Source organism: Eschrichtius robustus, chromosome 19 (genome assembly GCF_028021215.1).
Source record: "Eschrichtius robustus isolate mEscRob2 chromosome 19, mEscRob2.pri, whole genome shotgun sequence".
In the NCBI taxonomy this organism is placed as follows: domain Eukaryota; kingdom Metazoa; phylum Chordata; class Mammalia; order Artiodactyla; family Eschrichtiidae; genus Eschrichtius; species Eschrichtius robustus.
Genome location: NC_090842.1, coordinates 13364287 through 13384068, shown reverse-complemented (window position 1 = coordinate 13384068; position 19782 = coordinate 13364287). Strand labels below are relative to the sequence as shown.

General features: G+C 53.3%; 1 protein-coding gene across 1 annotated transcript in view; it reads right to left on the bottom strand.

Annotated features, from left to right (window-relative positions):
- FA2H (fatty acid 2-hydroxylase) overlaps positions 1–19782 on the bottom strand; it is a 53205-nt gene that overhangs the window by 15669 nt on the left and 17754 nt on the right. The window contains exon 2 of the mRNA XM_068528805.1: positions 6677–6769. Coding sequence (XP_068384906.1) covers positions 6677–6769 — 93 coding nt within the window. The remainder of the gene's footprint in view (positions 1–6676; positions 6770–19782) is intronic.

The window sequence follows — 19782 nt, the reverse complement described above, 5'->3', positions numbered from 1 at the left end:
AAGAAACGTCTAGGTCTAGCACCAAGCAGGGATTCCAGCCTGAATCTAACACCCTGTTGCGAAGGGAACAGAACAGAAGGACAGAGAATGTATGGAGAAGCTGGACTCAGATGGCCAGAGAGCTGCTTGTTTACAGGCATGATGGAAACAGAGCCAGCCTCTCCTCCCAGACACAAGGGTCTCTCATTTGATGGCCTGTTGCCCACTGGATCTTTGGACATGACTTGGGCTCCTCCCTGGCTAGACCACTGGGCACTGGCCACTGTACAAAGGGCGGACTTGCTGTCTTGAGTTGGTCCCAAGGGTCCTCTGACCTGCTGGCTGGCCTTGGAGGGCCTGGAACCTGGGCTCTGTGTCTGGCCCCCCGTGCATTTCTGCAAGGTAGCCCTCATTGGTGCCCAGGAAGGGCCACTTCACCCTGGGGGATGAAGGACCACGGCGGAGGAATCCCAAGAAGGCTCACTTTCCTCTCTGCAAACATCCCCCTCAGTCCTCAAAGGCTGACACCTGCACTCTCCCCGCTGGCAGTCCTGCTACTCCAGGGGCAGTAAAGCTACCCTTCCACATTAAGTGTAGAAATCCAGCTTGGTTGACTTCCTCCCCACTTTGAGAAGGACGACACTGAGGCCCAGCGGGGTTAGGTGACTCTTCAGATAGGGTTGGTTGGTCCTGTAGTAGGAGCTCCCTTCCCGCCTCCCCTGAGCTCGTGGCACCCTCCACACAATCTCCCAGGAGCTGGGACATTCACCGTGGGCTCCACCCTGGTTTAGACAGTACAGCACACAAAGGGTGTCTCTTCTCAATTCTCTTCCAGTCCTGCTCACTGAAGAGCAAGTCTCAGGTGGGTGCTAATTCAACACCTCTCGCTCGCTGGTCATTTCCAACACGGCAGCTGGTTGAGACGGGAGGATGACAAGAGATGATGGCTCGGATCCATGAGGTGGGAAGGGACTCAGGATAAATTTTACTTCCTACTCTACCTGGCCGGGACCCCTTGGCCCCTTAACCCTCCCACATAAACGGCTCTCTTCCTCCAGAGCTGGTGCCTGCTCCTGGCCCTCTCCCACCCCTACTTCCTAAGGCTCAGGGGAGACAGGGAAGGCGTCAGCAAAGGTCTGCGGGCCTCGGAAGGAGGCTGGGTGGGGGAAGGAGGGGGGAAGAGGCCACTGATCACGCCTCCAGTTCCCAGGCATCTGGGGGTTTCTGTTGCTACCCTCACGATAGCAAATCCTCCTTTTACAGCTGTGGAACCTGATGCTCAGAGAGGGCAAGTGATTCACTCAGGATCACCCAGCTAAAGCCAGACTGCATGGATGAGGGTGAGGATACGTCCAGAAACTGCTCTTGAGTGCACTTGTTGAGGGTGGTGGTGGGGGGCGGGCTTGAGTGAACTCAAAGACCCAGAGCAACAGGCCAAGTCCCAGGGAGCACACGTGTAAGTCGGGGTGAGTTTGGCCCAAGCACCTGGCATCCCATTCCCCTCCCCCATGCAGCTCTGTCCCTGCCCTAACGGGAGGGAGGGGGAGGGAGTCTCCCCGGACTATGCCAGGAATGCAGCTGCAGCAGGGCCAGCGGGGGGAAAAGGGCAGCCTGCTGCCCAGAGGGTGGGTGGAAGGGCGCTGCCAGGGTGGGGAGGGGGCCTCTTTTCTCACCCCACCCATTCTCCAGAGGCCCCTCCTCCTGGGCAGCACAGGGGCCAGGTGGCACATAACTCTTTCCAGGGGCAGCCCCAGCTCAGGAGTGGGAATCTGCTCATCCCCAGACAGGGGGAGGGGCAAATGTGGGGAGAGGGGGCAGCTGCTGTCAGCAGCTCCTCCCACCACCGCAGCTGTGAGCTGAGGCGATTGTTGAAAGAAATGTGTACCCAAGCCCCAGAGCTCACAGCTCCAGGGCAGCTTTCTGGGCCAGGGAGGTGGGGGAGCGACTTCCAACCAGCAGGAGCGGGGGCGGGAAGGGGGGCGGTGCCCGTGAAGGACAAGAATTCCAGCCACTGTTTCTGCATCCTTGTAACAGGCCCCTGGGCTCAGACTTCAGGTCCATTGTTCTTGGAAGCCAGAAGTTTGAGGGACGGGGCCTCTGATGAGCTCATTTGACAGATGAGGAGCCTTAGGCTAGATGCTCAGCTACGTCAGCTGCACCTCAGCTGCCCAGCTCCGGAGCCCGAGGTCCTAACCACAGGGCCAGGAGGCCCGCTCTCAGCCGGCTCAGGACCCGCACGGCAGTGGGTTCTCTGGCACAGAGGCTGTGAGGGATCCAGCAGGGGTGTCCAGTGCAGCGGCTCTTGGTGGCCTTGCAGGGGTGAGTGCAGGCCTGTCCCCTGAGGTCTAACTGGGGGCTCCCAGCTGCACAAGCTCAAGTCCACAGGGGCGGGTTCTGCCTCCCCCGCCCGTGCCCTATAACCTCCCCGTGCCCAGAGGAGGTGGCCTTATGCTCCCCACTGTGAAGGCGCAGGAGATGAGAGTGACAGGGAGCAGGGGGCAAAGGGGCGGAGGCCCAGGGAGAGAGGAAGGATGGCGTGCTGTGCAGAAAGCCAGTACCACTGCAGTCCCGCCCCGGCTGTCCAGCCCAAGGCCGGGCGGGGTGGTCTTTCACTGGCAACTCACTTTCTGATACCCCACACAATACAGGGCAGGAATAATTTCCTCCTTCTTCTTGATGGAGAAACAGGCTGGAACTGCCTGTGGTCACCCAGTGGCACCTCCTGCTCCCCAGCCTGCCTTGTCCGCTGCCCCTGCAGGGACAAAGAGGGCAGTGCCCAGCCTGCCTGCCTGGTGTCTCCCCGGGGGGTATTTTTTGAGCACAGCTGAGCTCTTTAGAAGAGGGGCCCAGACCTCCGGGCTAGGGGACGGGCAGGGAGGAAACTTGAGAGGCTCTGGGCCAGGACGACAATCCTGGGGACCTCCTGTGGATCCCTCTGCAGCCAGACCCTCCACACCCCTACTCTGGGGCAGGCCAAAGGGAGAAGGGAGGCTCAAGGGGGCCCCAGGTGACTGGGGGGCAGAGTCCTGGGAAGGAACCCAGCACCCATGGTGTCGAGGTCGGCTCTGTCCCAGGGGCGGCTGCCCGAGGGGCGCTGGTTCCGATCCAGGTGCTACTTGCCCAAGTTCTCAGTGACTTATGTGAGGGTCGTGAAAGGGTAAAACTCATCGGGCAAAATCAACATCTTTGCTAGGCAGACCCTGATGCCAAGGGTGTGTGTGTGTGTGTGTGTGTGTGTGTGTGTGTGTGTGTGTGTGTGTGTGTGTGTGTGTGTGTGTGTGTGTGTGTGTGTGTGTGTGTGTGTGTGTGTGTGTGTGTGTGTGTGTGTGTGTGTGTGTGTGTGTGTGTGTGTGTGTGTGTGTGTGTGTGTAGGGAGGTTGGGAGCTGCAGTTTGCTCTGACACCTGCAGGTGGCCTCCAGGAGCCTGAGGGAAGCAGGATGTGGAGAGGAGGCGGCCAAGCTTTGAAGACACCTCCCTGAGTACCTGCTCAGCCTCCTCCCTGCCTTCTGCCACCCCCTCTCCCAGTCACGGGCCTCAGGGTCTTATTCTTGGCCAGCCACCAGGGTGGAAGGGCTCCAGGACACACGGAGGGGGCAGGGCAGGGGGCTCAGCTGTGACCCCCTACGCTAACCAGCAGAGTGACTTTGACCTTGGGCAGAAGATCTTCCTCATTAGTTAAATCGGGATCATTATTATCACCTTGTGTTGGTGATAAAAGATAATTTCATTAAAGTGCTTAGCCTAAAGCTCTTACCCTGTGCCAAAGAGCTCAATGAAAGAAGAGTTAATTCAGTGTTAACTCCGCTGTCCAGGGGGATCTGGGCAGGGGGTTCTGCAAACCCCTCAAATCACACTAGTTCAGTCTGGTTCCCAGGATGCTGGCCCCCCAATGGGAAGCCCTGCCAAGGACACAGTGAAGGAGCAAAAGAGGCCGTGGGACAAATGGAACAGGTGTGCCCAGAAGCCAGGAGCAGTGGGCGCTCCGTCTACCTCTACTGGGGTAGGCTTCGAGCTGGCTGGGCTCCAGGAAGCAGGGAGCGACATGTAGGGCGTAGTGTGGGGTAAGGAGCTACAACCTGGTTTCTTGTCCCACAAGGAAACTTGGGTCCTGCCCAAGAGGTGATGGAAGGTATGATTCAGAAATTGTTCCAATAAAATCCCATGCAGAGCTGGAAAGTCAGACGATCCTGCACCTCTAAGCAGGGCAGGGCCCCCCGGGCTTCTTCCTGGCCTTTTCTCCTGTCTTTTCAGAACTCTCCGCCCTCCACTCTCTGCCCCAGCACCCCCATCCCAGTTTCCCCTCACTCTTTCCAGCATGGCTGAATCTGTCCCCCAGCTTCTAGGACCAGGGAGGCTGGGCCATGGTAACCAAGACTCCCTTCCTTAGCAGCACCTAGAGGGGCTTCCCGTGAATGCAAAACATGAAGGGTTAACTTTGGCAAGTCCACCCCAGGCCCGGGACCCCCAGCTGAGACAAAGCTGCTGCCCTCTTGGCCTTTCTCTAGAGCTCCTCAAGGTCCAGACCCTGGTCTGGGTCAGAAACAGATGGGGGTCTACCAGCCTCTCGTCTCCCCCCAAAGGGGCTGGGATTGACCACGTGGTAGATGAATAAAAAAGGAAAAAAAGCAAGGAAAGCACTGTTCACTCTCCCTGGGAAGTGAGCCCCTCGTGCCGGGTCTTCTCAGGGCCTGGGGGAGGCACGAAGCTGACCCCCCATTGCTCCCAGTGGGTCTCCACACCGTCTCTTGGGCCAGCCCTTGCCCCTCTCTCTCAGCCCAGGGACAAAGGAAGAGTGAGAGGAGGAAGAGAGAAAGTGCGTGTGAGAGAGAGAGAATGACAGAGGCGGGGAAGGTGAGTCAGGTATGACCTGGATGTGCTGGAGAGGAGCCTGGGCAGGGCCCCGGGGAGGAGGAGGAGGGGAGGCCTCTCTTCCCCTTGGGTGGGGGCGGGGTGGATGGCGGAACAGGCCTGGGGGACTTGATCCCTCTGCCTTGTGCCGAGGGCAGCCCAGGGGAACTGGGAGGACCCCTCCCCTGAGCAGGGCTGGTGATCTGCCCACCCCCAGCCAGGCTCATGTGACAGTCCCCTCCCTTCTAGGATGATTCTTTCTTGCCTCCCCACCCCAGGCCTGCTCAGCTCTCTGTATTTTCTTTCCAACCTTCAACCCCTAAACCAAGCCCACAGATGCTGGCCCCAAGGAGCCCTCTTCCTGTGGTCCTTTCAGCACCGTCCACTGGCCGCTGAGCCCAGAGCCCGACATGCTGCAGCTCACTCTCTGGTCCCACCCTCATCCCCACACCCTCCTCATCTCCCACCACAGCTCCTCCTTTTTCAAGTCGAGGTCCTGACTCCACCAGCTTCCAAGGTCCTTGTCCCATTCAAGCTGGCTGTCTCCCCCTCCATCCTGCCCTCGTGCAGAACAAGCCCAGGTCCCCAAAGTTTCCAGAGAAGTCAGCCGTTTGTACTGAGACCTTCAACCTGTGCCCGTGGCCTGGGCAATGAGCAATCGTGGCTGAGTCCGGCGTCAAGGTCAGGAGACCAGGTCCAGTGAGCCCTCTGGGGACATACTGCGTGGCCTATGCAAGCCTTTCCCCTTGATGGCCTTCAATTTCCCTTTCGGTCACAGGCCTGCTTGAAGGGGATGGGGCACAGGACAACTTGTCCCAGCCTCTTCAGTGAAGCACCCCAAGGCGGCTTTGTCCTGGGCTGATGGGCTTCCCCAGAGGCAGAGGCGATTCCCACGTGACAGATGCCATCTCTAAGTTCCTGGGGTCAGGGCCTCAGGAGTCCTGGCAAAAGGGGCCCAGCAAACAATCAGTGGGGGCCTCCTCTGGTCACCTGTGTCCCTTGGGTGTGCTTCTTGCACCTCTCCATATTGTAATAACATGTCTGGGGGGAGATCTGCCCTCCACACCAGATTGTGAGCTCCCTGAAAGCAATGGCCTGTCCTGTTGGTCTCTTGTTCCCAGTGTCCAGCACAGGTTGGGGACATTTATGGACATATACACTTATGTCTATTACAGGAGGAAATGACGCCATGACATTAAGAAAGGCCCATGATCCAGGTTGGAGGGAAATGACACCCAGGTCTGGTTCTCTCCAGAGCCCCCAGGCAACGCTACCCCTTCCTCCTCTTGGCTCCACTGCCACCTGTAACTACCCAGCTCCTCTAGGACTTCCCTAATCAGCAAATGGGTGTGCCTAATCACAGCAAGATGCTGGTCTCTGAGCGCCAAGAGAGGTTTGTCATCGGGCTCTGCAGCCACATGCTACAGAAGGCTCCAGCCCTTTCCCTGCTGGCCTCAGTGACTGGCTCCCATGCCAGTCACTCCTGCGAGTGGTCGCCGGCACCTGGGGCAGCTCTGCCTTGTGCACTGGCCAAGCTGGGTGTGTCTGGGCCTCCTGACCCTGTCATCGTGCCCTTCTCAGCTTCAGGGGTCCCTGTGGGAGACCTCCCTCTGGGGTTTTTGGAGCCTGGCTCTGCACAGAGCTCGTGTACCGTTTCCCCAGACCCACCATAACCTTGGCCCGGGTTTGCTGCCCCAGGTCGTGCTTGTGAGCTGTGGGCACCTGCTCCTCGGTCCTCATCCTCGCTGGGCAAAAACATCATGAATAACCATAGCCTGTGGCTCCACGCACCCTCTCCTCGGCCCTGGGAGCCCCGACCATCACCCCACCCTGTCTTGTGCCCGCTACCTTGTCCCAGTCCACTGCTTTGAGCTTTGGCTCCATCGCAGGGTCTGTCTTCTGAGTGCTTGCAGAGGTCACAGCCCCATTCTCCACGGAACCCTGGGGAGAGAAGACACAAGGGGATTACCCACAGTGGGCGAGGGAAGAGAACCCCCAACTGCCCCACGATGAGGCAGTCAGGAGTGGTGGGAGCACCATGGCAGGGCAGGGTGGGCGGAAATCAAGGGCACCGAGTGCACTTGAAAAAGGGTAGACACTGATGTGGGTGGTCTTAACCTCTGCACTTTTCTTCTCCCTGAAAAAGGAAATAACACCCATAAAAACAAGAGGCAAAAGATCTGGGGGAGGAGAGAAGCTGGCAGAGAGCCTGGAGGGAAATGAGAGCAGTGGGTGGGAATGCCCTGGCCCAGAATTTCTCTGCCAGCCTTTTCCCAGGCCCCTGGCAGGTGTCAGGTAAAGAGTTACAGGGTGGCACCAGGGGACCTGGCGGGCTCACTGGGTCACGCCCAATGACTACACCACCTGCCTCTCTCCCTGGTAATTCTACAGAGCTCGTGGGCCACAGGCTGGGCAGCTAGGTCCACGTGCCCACAAGAAAGAAAGGCAGCAGAGCGTGAGGGAGCCGTCCCTCCAGGAACTCCCAGGTGTGGGTCAGCGGCCACACGCAGGGCGGGACTGGCAGAGGAGAGCCCAGATGGGCTCAAGGTCAAATGGAAGGAGCAAAGAGGCAAAGGCAGAAGGAAATGGAATGTACTGGGAAAATCACATGGCTCCAGCTGGCCCTGACGTCATGTGAGGTGAGGCCGGAGAGCGCAGGCTGGCACGTAGGTAAAATGCAGGCTTCCCTCCAGAAAGGGTGGGGAGAGCACTTACCAATGGGGGGGGGTGTCCTCTGAGTCCCTGTGACTAAAGGAAGCTGTGGTGGCCATGGAGAAGGGGCCCTTGGAACCTGGATATTGGCAAGAACCCAAGAAGAGTGTTTGAGCAGCCAGTTGGGGTTTCTGTTGCTATGATTCTTACATTTTTTGTTTCCAAATGAACCAAGAGAACTTGATGGTGACAGTGACGCTGTCATTTTCTGGGAAAACACATATGTAACCCAAGTAAAAGCGGGCTTTCATGGTCCTGTCTTGGTCTGGGTATCTCAGTATTTTTAGTCTTTGTCACCATGCTAATACCTGAATTCTTCTAAAAAGCAACTCTGATGATCTCTTGAGGATGGAGTGGATTTTATAGTATTTCATACAAGGAAACTCCCTAAGTATCAAATATAAATGTCATATAAGAATCTTGTCCCTTCTAATTCTGTTCTACCCTTGAAATACCTCCGAACGCCTCCAATCATGGACCTATTGGTTCTCCCTCCCTCCTGGATAGTTCTTTTCTCCTGGTCACCCCAAGTCCTCTCTTAAGTAGGGTGATCTAATCCTTCTCTGCACCTCCAACCCCTCTCGTTCACTACAACTCCATCCATCTCTCTCCACAAAAGGCTTGTCTTGGGGTCCACCCATCCCAAACAGGGAAGGGGTTATCACTCGAATTAGCATTTGATGTTTTTGTCTGCGCTACACTTTTCAGACATCCCTGAGTGGCAGACACAGATCTGTTTGGGGCATATGCATCTAAACAACCACTGGAAGCAGAAGAAATGGTCATTACTTTCCAGCACTGGGCACAGAGCACTCGTGTATCCAGCCCGTGCTTCTGGTCACCTAAGGCTGGGCTGCTTTCCGAGAGTTCGAGTCCTTGGGAAAGTCTCCCTTCTGCTCAGCTGGATGCCTCAGTTTCCAGGGACCACTTCCGGCTCTTCCCCTCTAGGACTGTACAGGCTCTTTTTCACCTGGCAGCTTATACATACATGAGGACCACTGCCATCTGCTTTTCCACAAGACCTCCTTAGGACATAACAGGGTCTCTAAGCATAATGATTGGTTCCTGCTCCTCTTCCAAGGTGGGTGTGATGGGACCAGGCCAGAACCCAGCAGGGCTCATGCCTCCCCCACATGGAACATCCTATTTCAGGCCATGGGAACTGAGCTCCCATTGGCACTTTGACCTCCATCTTATGCGGCTCATTCACTTAGCTTATAGCCACCTGAAGCTTTTTTCATGGACTGCTGCTGCTGGTGTGGTGTGGAGAGCTTGTGTGGCCCAGGAGGCGAGCTGGACCTGCAGACCCACTGTGATGAAGACTGAGATGCCCGGAGTAGTGATGAACAGAAGGGCAGAAGGCGGTGGAAACCAGAGAAACCCTAAGAAATGGGATCGTCAAAAAAAAAAAAAAAAGAAATGGGATCATCGAGGGGAGTTTGCGGGGATGGAAGCCCTGGTTCCATATCCGCCTCCTCTTCAGGGGCTGGTGGTCTCAGTGAAGTATCACTATGGCCCCCTGCCTCTTCCCTTAATTCTTCCCTCCTACAAGGATCTGATCCACACCCACTGCTGTCACCCACTCATCCATAGACATACGTGTTTGAACATCTGCAACGTGCCAATCACATATCACCTCAGAAGACTCTGCAACGTCTCTCTAACACTGGTCCTGCTCCTTGCTCCGGGAGTACGTTTCCAACAGCTGACATTATAGTCTGACCCTCTGACCACATTCCTAAGAGTGAACACACTATCTTCCTCAGTAGGCCGGCTTATCCTTGACTTCCTTGTATTTAACATCTTTCCCCTGTATTTCCAAGCTCTTCTCCTGTCACGCCTTTGAATTAACCCTAATTTTTCCCTCTCACCGGTAGGGATGACTTGCCATTTTCTAAACATGCCTCGCGTTTTTCTTCTCAAATGTCATCCTATCTAGCATGATGACAACGGTTAATATTCACGAAGGCTTACCATGTGCCCAGCCCTTTCATCTTCATAACAACCATATGAAGGAGGCATGATTATTATTCCCACTTGACAGATGAGAGGGCCAAGGCATGAAGGAGCCCCACAGCTAATGAGGGGTAGAGCCGCAGTTGGGCTCCAGAATATTCTCTTGACCACCATGTACTTCTTCCCTAACCATTCTAGCCAGAAATGAGCTCTTCATTTTCCAACTTTAAAAAAAGTCACACTTTCCATGTGTCCCACTGCCTCAGTTGGTATTTACAATTTCCTGCCTCTTATTGTTTTTGCATGTTTGGGCCATGATCTTGTTTGTCCAATGGTGGACAAACAATAGATTCTAACAGGCCAGGAAACTACTGTTTCCTCTCCTCAAGTTACCTAGGGTGGGCTCTTGAAAATATTACATCTCCACTCATACTTCTTGAGTGGATCATGTTTCAGTGTTGGCTCTTTGCAGCACAGCCACGATCCCCTGACACTCCAGACCCCTGAGATGTGGCAGGAACCTCAGGAGATCCTGGCTGTGCTGCTTGGGGTGGAGCCCTGAAACTCTGCCAGGCTCATGCTCCTTGGAAATATATAAAGAATGGGGGGTGAGCACATCTGCTTGGAAGAGAGAGGTCGCCCAGGACACTGAACACACCATCTTAGAATGCCACCCCGGGCTGGGTGGGGTGGTGCCCAGACACAAGGGTCAAATTCCAATAATCTGGGCCATATATTCTCAGTGCCCTTTGGCCAAGTCCATAGGATAGGCATGAGCAGAACTGAAAGTGCATTAGTCTGACATGAAATTACCAGCATCTTATTTTGCCAAATAAAAATATTAAAAAAGGGGCTTCCTTGGTGGTGCAGTGGTCGGGAATCCACCTGCCAATGCAGGGGACACAGGTTCAAGCCCTGGTCCGGGGAGATCCCACATGCCGCGGAGCAACTAAGCCCGTGCGCCACAACTACCGAGCCTGTGCTCTAGAGCCCGTGAGCCACAACTACTGAGCCCATGCGCCACAACTACTGAAGCCTGTAGCCCGTGCTTTGCAACTGCAATAAGAGAAGCCGCCACAATGAGAAGCCCACGCACTGCAATGAAGGGTAGCCCCCGCTCGCCTCAACTAGAGAAAGCCCGCGCGCAGCAACGAAGACCCAATGCAGCCAAAAAAAAAGAGTAAATAAAATAAATGAAAAAAACATATATTAAAAAAATATTTTAAAAATTATCAGCAGCAGCATTTCATAAATGAAAGAAATAGGTAGGAAACACATGCTTGCAGAATAAAAGGCAGTTCTTCCCAAGGAAGGGCATTTGGCAAATTTACAGGGGGATCAAAAAAAAAAAAGGTTCCATTTAAAAATATTTATTAATGCAGAAGAAATTACAACCTAAATTTTGTTTTGTGAGCATTAATTGTATGTCATTGTTTTCTTGGTTCATGGTGGTCGGTGTGTGTCTCTAGTCTCTGTGTAACTGGAAGTAGATCAAATGCTCTCTTTGTTCCAGTTCCAAGGTTTTCTTAACAAATTACTAAAAATCCAGTTTCACAGAGAGATGTTGGCTGAAAATGAAAACAGAACTTTCAAGGGTTTTTTTTTTTGTTGCTGTTGTCGTTCAGCTGGAAATACTCCGGGTGGAATGAGGGAAATGGAGGGAGGATCCCCGTGGCTCTCTGCCTCTTTCCTGAGAGCCAGGAGGAAGGGGAGCGGCTCCTGCCCAGCACCGGGCTCACCAGCTTGCTTCCCCAGCCCTGAGCAGTCACAGACTCTCCCAGGACGCTGCCCTTGAATCCTGCACCAGCGCCTGTCTGAGGGCTGGCACGGGCCGTGCGCTGCCATGGAGGGTGGGGAAAGGAGAGGAAGAAGGGACGGGAGAAGGCTGTTTCCTCCTGCCACCCCAGGTAATCACAACTTGAGGGTCCTGGAACCACCAGGCAGTCATGTCGTGGGTGATAGGCTTTTGGCCAATAGATCGCAGACTGACAATAGAACCAAGGTGCTTTCTGGGTGGCCTCTTCGGGACCACAGCCCTCCATGGCAGGAGCCCAGGTTTATTAACCACAAGATTGTACACAGCTCCAATACGGGAGGAGATTTCAAGGAGAACCACAGCAAGCAGCACATGGGCGCTGCTGCCAGGAGCAGAAATGCCCTCAGGTACAAGAAGTGTCCTCTAGTGCGTCTTTTACTGACTCTTTTTCTAGAGTCTAGTTGTGAGTTTTCAAAAGGTCTCCCATTCCCACTCGGGGGCTGCTCCCATCCGAACCGGGGCGGGGGGGCGAGTGTTCCAGGAACCGAGTCCTGCTGGGAGCCGCCACACCACACACACTGATCTGGGCCATGGTTTCCAGACTTCCCTGCCCCATGTTTATTTTATGGTTGAGCTGGGCTCACCCTTGAATTCCATGGGCAAACACCATCTATGAATCAGAAGTGTGTAAAGGTCATTCCTAGGGACTAGGGTACAACTCAGACTCTAAAAGACTTTTTAAAAAAAGTTTCTTGGAAACTTCCACAATGCATTATTTAAAAGACTCTCCTGATCCTGGAAGCAAGCCTGAAAACCAAAAACCTTTAAAAACCAAAAAGCAGCGGCAAGTGAAGAATACATGTACTCTTTTCCAGGTTTTGGAAATTGTTCTGGGTCCTGCCTTCAGATTGCATTAGCTGCAGACTTTGGGGAAGGGAAGTGAGTAATTCTGTAGTCAGACTCACAATGGCTTTCACAAGAATAATCAGCCCAAGTGTTGATGGATGTGGCTTGACATGCGGCGTCCAACCCACCTGTGTCAGATGACAGCTTTCCTAGAGGGTCTACCCGAGGGACACAAGATTGTCCCAGGGTAGCAAGAATGGAGCTGAAGACCCACCCCTCCTCTCGAGCCCTGCTGACCTTTCCATCCTGGGAAGGAAGGCAGGAGACCTGGCTAGAAGCGCATTTTATGGTCAGGCCCAAGGCTGTTTGAGCCTAGCAAAGTATCGATAGTTCAGGGGCTGAAAGCATCTTGCTTTCCTATGCATTTCCCTGTGATTGCCTCCCAAGCCAGAATGCAAGCTCCATGAGGGTAGAGACCCTGCTGCCTTGCTCACTGCTCTGTCCCTGGCAGCTGGCACGGGGTCAGCACCTGAATACATGCTGAATGGTATATTTGAGTAGATGGTGGCCTGTTTAGGGTCTGGGGGCCCAGGCAGGCAGGATGCCTACTTGAGGGGAGAAGGTCAATGTGCCCTGCTAAGGAGACTAGGTAGGCGGGCACTGCCCACCCTGAGCTGGGAACCACTGGACATGCTGGGCAATACGGAGGAGGAGGTGAGAAGGGCATTTTGATCTCCTTAGATCCTCCCAGCCACAGTCCAAGGCTGCAGGGAAAGAAGCCAATGAAACAGCAGCACCAGCCCTATTTTCTCCCAGTATGGTGCCAGTTCCCGGCTGCTAATGAATCATGATGTCCTCTCAGGTCAGCCCGAGCCACTGCTCTTGTCTCATGGAGATGGTCCTGCTGACACCACAGCCCCCTCTCCTGGGCTCCCTCAGCCGCTGCCTCCTCTCTCACACTGAGTTCAATGCCCTCGGACCCGAACTCACAGAGGACCCAGGAGTTGTCCCCTGCCAGCTCGCTGAGGTTCCAGCCAGTTCCCCCAGCATGCCTGTCTCTCAGGGAGGCAGCCCTCGGGGGAAGAATCCGGGTCCAACCATCTATTCCAGACCCTGCAGATTCAGCTTTAATAAAGAGACAAAGTTCTAGACCAGCCTCCCTCATCAACTTGCTTTGTGACCTGAGGATCTTCCTCTTGGAACAAGAAGTGCTTCTCTCCGGCAAAGGCACCCCGAGTGCCTGCTCTGGCCTCAGAAGGTGGGCAGGTGCCTTCAATGAATGAAGCAGGCAGAGTGTGGTTCATAATACAGACTCATTTTGTTTGCGGACTAAACACGTAGGAATATTCTTTTTTTTTTTTAATTTTTTTCTTGTGATGAGAACTTTTTTTTAAATTTTATTTTTATTTATTTATTTTTGGCTGTGTTGGGTCTTCGTTGCTGCACATGGGCTTTCTCTAGTTGTGGCAAGCAGGGGCTACTCTTTGTTGTGGTGCGCGGGCTTCTCATTGCGGTGGCTTCTCTTGTTGTGGAGCACAGGCTCTAGGTGCACAGGCTTCAGGAGTTGTGGCTCGCAGGCTCAGTAGTTGTGGCTCACGGGCTTAGTTGCTCTGCGGCATGTGGGATCTTCCCAGACCAAGGATCGAACCCGTGTCCCCTGCATTGGCAGGTGGATTCTTAACCACTGTGCCACCAGGGAAGTCCCCGTGAACTTTTTTTTTTTAATTTTATTTTTATTTATTTGGTTTTGGCTAAATACATAGGAATATTCTTTACTTCTATGAGGAAAGATGCTCACTCTCCTTTTTCTTAAAACACGAGGTACCAAGAAACAAAAGACAAGCAAAAACATGAGGAGCCCTTTTGCTAGAGACAGCAGTACAGAGAAAAAAAGAAATGCAACACGTGCAGTAATCTATGGTCATTGTCGTGGAGTCTTGGCATGGGGGAGGCTGTGGGGGATGGAGGGGACTGCAGCAAACTGGAGGGGGTCACACCCCGTGGAAAGGGGGCAGCCCCGACTGAGGTTCAGGTCAGGTGAGGATGGGGCCCAGGGTTGTCAGACCTTCCGACTTCTAAGAAAAACTGGAAAACTAGATTTCTCTGTGAAATCTCCAGATTTCAAAATTTGACTCCTGTTTAAAACAAACACACGATGTGGGCCAAACCAACCTGCCTGAATACAAACACAGCCCTTGGTTCGCCAGTTTGAAAAGCCCGGGTGAGCTGCAGCCCTCCTGCCCCCGGGACAGCCTCAGAGAAGGATGGGCATGGACGGGCAAGAGCAAGGGTTTTGCCCTCCTGTTCCCACAACAGGGAATCCACGGGGAGCCCACATGCACCCACCCAGCTGTACCAACGCCCTGAGTGGGTTGGTGACAGGCGGGTAGCACTCGAGGACCAGAGCCCCAGCAAGGCTCAACGAAGGGCAACCCGGGCCTCTTTCTCCCTCCAGGCTAGCCGAGAGGAGGCAGGGTGTCAGGAAGCAGAAGTGGGTGGTGGATGCGGATTTTTACTGGCGCTCTTCCCTCTCATGGTGTCTGGAAAGGAGACAAATCCGTGAGGGTGAGGGGATCGCAGCGGAGACGCAGCTCTGCACCAAGGACGTTCCCTCCAGGGAGGGTTGACTTGATCCTCCCCATGCCCACCCCACCTCTAATAAATTCCTATGTTGATGTCCTAACCCCGAGTCCATCAGAACGTGACCTTATTTGGAACTAGGGTCACTGCAGGTGTGATTAGTTAAGGTGAAGTGATTAGGGTGGGCCCTAATCCAATGTGGCTGGTGCCCCTATAAAGAGGTGAAATTTGGAAACAGACACACACACTGAGAACACCATGTGAAGAGGGAGGCGGAGATCAGGATGAAGCAGCTGCAAGTGCCAAACCGCCAAAGATTGCCAACAAAGTACCAGGAGCTAGGGAGAGGCCTGGGACAGAGTCTCTCCCACAGCCCTCGCTAGGAACCAAGCCTGCCACACCTTGGTCTCAGACTGCTAGCCTTCAGAACTGTGACACGTAAATTTCTGTTGCCTAAGCCACCCAGGTTGTGGGACTTTGCTATGGCAGCGCTAGCAAACGAATCCAAGCTGAACCAGTTTCCCCTGGGTTTGCCTCAGGGCCACAGAAGGAGAAGGAATCCAACCAGGAACGAGAACAAATGACGGAGGCGTCCAAGGAGATGTGGAGACAAGATCTGAGGAGGCGGCAGAAACCAGGGTCTTGCAATCAGCACAGCCTTCCTGCCAGGCCCTTGGTGGCAGCCCACACAGACGGCACAGGGAGGGGTAGGCATTCGAGTACAGCAAGTCCCCTACGTACGAAACTTCAAGTTGCGAACTTCCAAAGATGCGAACGTGTGTTCTGTCAATGTCAGGCGTGAGTGAAATTACAGCTTGCCCTCCGTCTCCTGTTGCTGGCGATCCTTCAGCTCTACCATCTCCCACCTCCTCTCCCTCCTCCAGTCAGTGACTCTTCTTGCCTGTTCCCTCGATGTCAGCCCCTGTATGCCACCTGTTGTACTGCACTACTGTACTTTTCAAGGTACTGTACTGTAAGATTAAAAATGTTGTCTTGGGGCTTCCCTGGTGGCGCAGTGGTTGAGAATCTGCCTGCCAATGCAGGGGACACGGGTTCGAGCCCTGGTCTGGGAAGATCCCACATGCCATGGAGCAACTAGGCCCGTGAGCCACAATTACTGAGCCTGCGCGTCTGGAGCCTGTGCTCCGCAACAAGAGAGGCCGCGATAATGAGAGGCCCGAGCACCACGATGAAGAGTGGCCCCCGCTTGCCGCAACTAGAGAAAGCCCTTGCACAGAAATGAAGACCCAACACAGCCATAAATAAATAAATAAATAAATAAATAAATAAACCCAAAGTTAAAAAAAAAATGTTCTTTATTTTTTGTGTTTATTTTTTATGTATTATCTGTGTGAAAAGAATTATAAACCTATTATAGTAAATACTATATAGCCAATTGTGTTAGCTGGGTACCTACCTAACTTTGTTGGACTCATGAACAAATTGGACTTACGAACGTGCGCTTGGAACGGAACTCGTTCGTATGTAGGGGACTTACTATACCTCCCTCCCCAGCCCACCGTTCCCTGTCTAGCAGCCAGGGTTGGCCTTGTTCCCCTTCTTCAGGGCCTGGGAAGTCACTCCCCAGCACCTGGAAGCACTGTGTTGGGGAGGCAGGCTGAACGGGGAGGGGGGATCCGGTGTACCACGACCCCCTTTAGCACAAACCTTGGCCTACTTGGCGATCCCCACCCCCCACCCAGCCACGAGGCTTCCGGGACAGCTGCGCCACCTCCACGGTGAGTGCCATTACCACCACGTTGCACGTGTGGCCAACATCTCATCGGGATCAACACAATTCTCCCTGAGGACGTGTTCCCTGGAGGAGGGAAATGGAGGCACAGACGGACCAAGTCACTGATTCAAGGACTCGCAAACAGTTGCTGGGAGAGCCAGCCAGGAATCCACTTCCAGGGCTGTCCCCGCCGAGGTCCTTCCCACGTCCTCTTCTATCCCCTCCGGGATGCTCCAAGCCCCTGCCCTGAGCCCCCAAGCCCCTCTCTAGTGCCCCAGAACATCCCCAGAGAGGGTTTGCTTGGATGGTGCATGAGGGGGAGAGAAAAGAGAAGAACAACAAAAAGCCTGCCCTCTGCATGGCAAACAAACAAGCCGACTGCAGAGGCGGTGAAAGGAGGCTGTGTGCAGCGGGGCGGGGGCTGCAGGAGGCGGGGGAGCCGGCATAAAGGAATGTTGTTTGGGAAAGCCGGGGCTGGGCACCGAGGGACAGACAGATGGCCTTTTATCCCATGGCCTGGGTTCGGCCTGAAAACCCTTCTTCTGAAATGAGAGGGTGCCCCAGGCCGTGCCCAGCTGCCCCCCCGCACCCCACGGAGGCCCAGAGGCCCATGTGTCTCAGGATACCTGGGTCGCATGTGGTCCAGGCAGGCCGTGGAAGGAGGAGGACAGTAACCACGCCAAGAGGCTTCCTTGGGGAGAAGCCAGTGTTAACAAGCCCACCCCCGGGCCCCCCAGGGAGCAGCCTCCCTGGAGCTGGTTGTCTTCTGCAGCCAGAAACATGGGGCGAAAATGAAGGCAGCAGGACCTGCTTGCTTCCGTCTCCAATAAGCTGCTGTGCGATGAGGTCCAAATCAGAAGCCAGGCCCAGCCAGGTCCTGTGTCCTATCCAAGCCTTAAAACATTTAAAATAAACCCCTGACGTGCACAAAACCCAAACCAAAACAAAATCCATGCCTGGCAAATGACAAGCCACAGAACTCCCAAAGCACACGCACGTCCCACTCGCCCAGTCACTGCAAGGCAGCTAGCTCTGCCAGCCACTCTCCCTGTATTCATGGTAGGCAGATGAAAGGAAAAGAGAAAATGAGTAGGAATAGGAAACTTGCACCTGAGGTGTGCCCCACACCTCTCTCTCGGAAGACGTGGGGATGTGGACAAGACATTCCGAGCCTCCTGGGTCCTTGACGTCAGTTTGCTGTGGACCCAGCATTGCTCTTACTCATGAAATGAGCCGCCTTGGATGACATCACCAGCAACCTTGTCACCAGAAGCAGGAGCCAGCATAGGTGGGCATTCCAAGACATCAGAAAAGGGGGCCAGTGGATTGAAAATAGTAAATTACCACTCAAAACTCGCCAAAGCACCCCACAAGTTTTCAGGCTACTAACTTGATTCTCTACCAAATCTTGCCATGGACCATCTGTATCCAGGCAGATCCCTTCTGCTCTAGCCTCTAACCTTAGATGAGGGCACCATTTCCAGGAAGTCACCAAGAGTCAAGCGGACACAGTTTTTTCCCAATGAAAGCCTAACGCAGGGATTTGGAACAGCCCGAGGGGAAAATTCCATCTGGGAGCCTGGGCTGGGGAGGTTGACCTGGGCATGGTCGGGGGGGACCAGGGAAGCTCTCTGAGGCTCACCTCCTTGGTCCTGCCTTACAAAACCCTGCCTCGCCTGCAGTGGTAGGATGGGTGGGACCAGAGCTTCAACTCTGATGAGCAGCGTCAGCAACTGCAGGAAATGAGCTCCTCAAGGTTTAGCTTTTTGCAGATTCCACGGGACATTTCTAGACTGTGGTCTCTCAAGTCTCAGACCTCAAGGCACCTCAGGTGGGCTTAGAGAATGTGCTATCCACAGGGAAGACACACTTAAGCCATCTAAAATATATTATCTCTTGACTGACCCAACTTCTATAAAAAAAACAATTTCAGATGTAACACTCCGTCTGTAAGGATTAATCTCAAAAATACTATTTTGCTGTTTTATTAAAGGAGAAACAAGACCATTGATTTACAAATAACCTCATATATCACTATTCCAGAGACAAGATTCCTAAATGTGGCTTTTATAATCTAATAATTTAAGAAACAAAAATACTGTTGTTCTCCTTTGTTTACAAAAAATGGCAAATGATTATATTGCCAGGAACAATAAAAGTCACTGAACTGTTTTGTAAACAAAACAATAAAAACAACAACAAAAAACAACCTGTCTTATACCCACTACTTCTTTTTACTTATTCAAGCAATTTCCCCCTCTCCCTGCTCAGGCATGGAATCTTCTCCCATGTGTAGCTGAGGATGTTGATGCTCAAGAGGTTGACTGGCTTAACCTCCAGGGACACAGTTAGTTCAAGAACACAAGACTGCTGAACTCTAAACCTGTCTTCTTTTCCACCCTCATTTATCCTGACAACTTCCAAATCCACTGCACAGTTCTCAAACTAGCCAAGTCTGCACAGTGAGCCCTAGAACTGGTACCGCCTCATGAGTAACAGCCTACACGCCACGTTTTATGCTCATGTGTTTATACTCATCACTCTAATGATGCTCAGCCCCAGGGGATGATGTCCTTGATCAGCCTCACGGCAACTTGTCCTCCTGGGTGGCCAGTGCCTCTCTGACATGGCCACATGTCAGGGACATCACTGAATACACGATCTGGTGTGATCATGTAGAGAGAGAGCACGAAGGAGCCATTTGAGAAGGATGCAGGGACACCAGCTTTCTGGCCCCGAATCACCAGATTAGGATGCCACTATCCTAGAGAGAAATGCCTTTGTGACTCTGGGCCACAGCTCAGACCAACGCTTTTTTGCCCAAGAGAACTTTCTGCAATGATGGGAATGTTCTAGATCTGTCGTGTCCAATACAGTAGTCACTAGCCACATGTGTCTACTGAGCACTTGAAATGTAGTTAGTGTGACTGAGGAACCGCATTTTTATTTATTTAATTTAAAATTAAATTGCCACATGTGCCTAGTGGCTACCATATTGGACACCAGAGTTCTGGACTCATATATTCAACTACTATTTGAAATCTCTACCTGGGTGTTTCCTGGGCATCTCAAACCTAATAGGGTCCTAGTGAACTTTAATTGCCCCATCCCAAACCAGGGACCCCCATCCCAGTATTCATCATTCCACAAATCAAACCACCTAATTGCTCAGGTCAAAACCTTGATGTCACCCTCAACACCTCTCTTTCCCTCACTCCCAATGTTTAATCCCTCAAGAAGACATTTCCAATTTCTATCTACTTCTTTCTGTCCCAATGGCCTCCCAGTCCAGGCCACCTCTTTTTGTCATCTGGACAACAGTGATGGCCTCTTAGCTCTCTTCCTGTTTCCACTCTTTTTAAATTAATT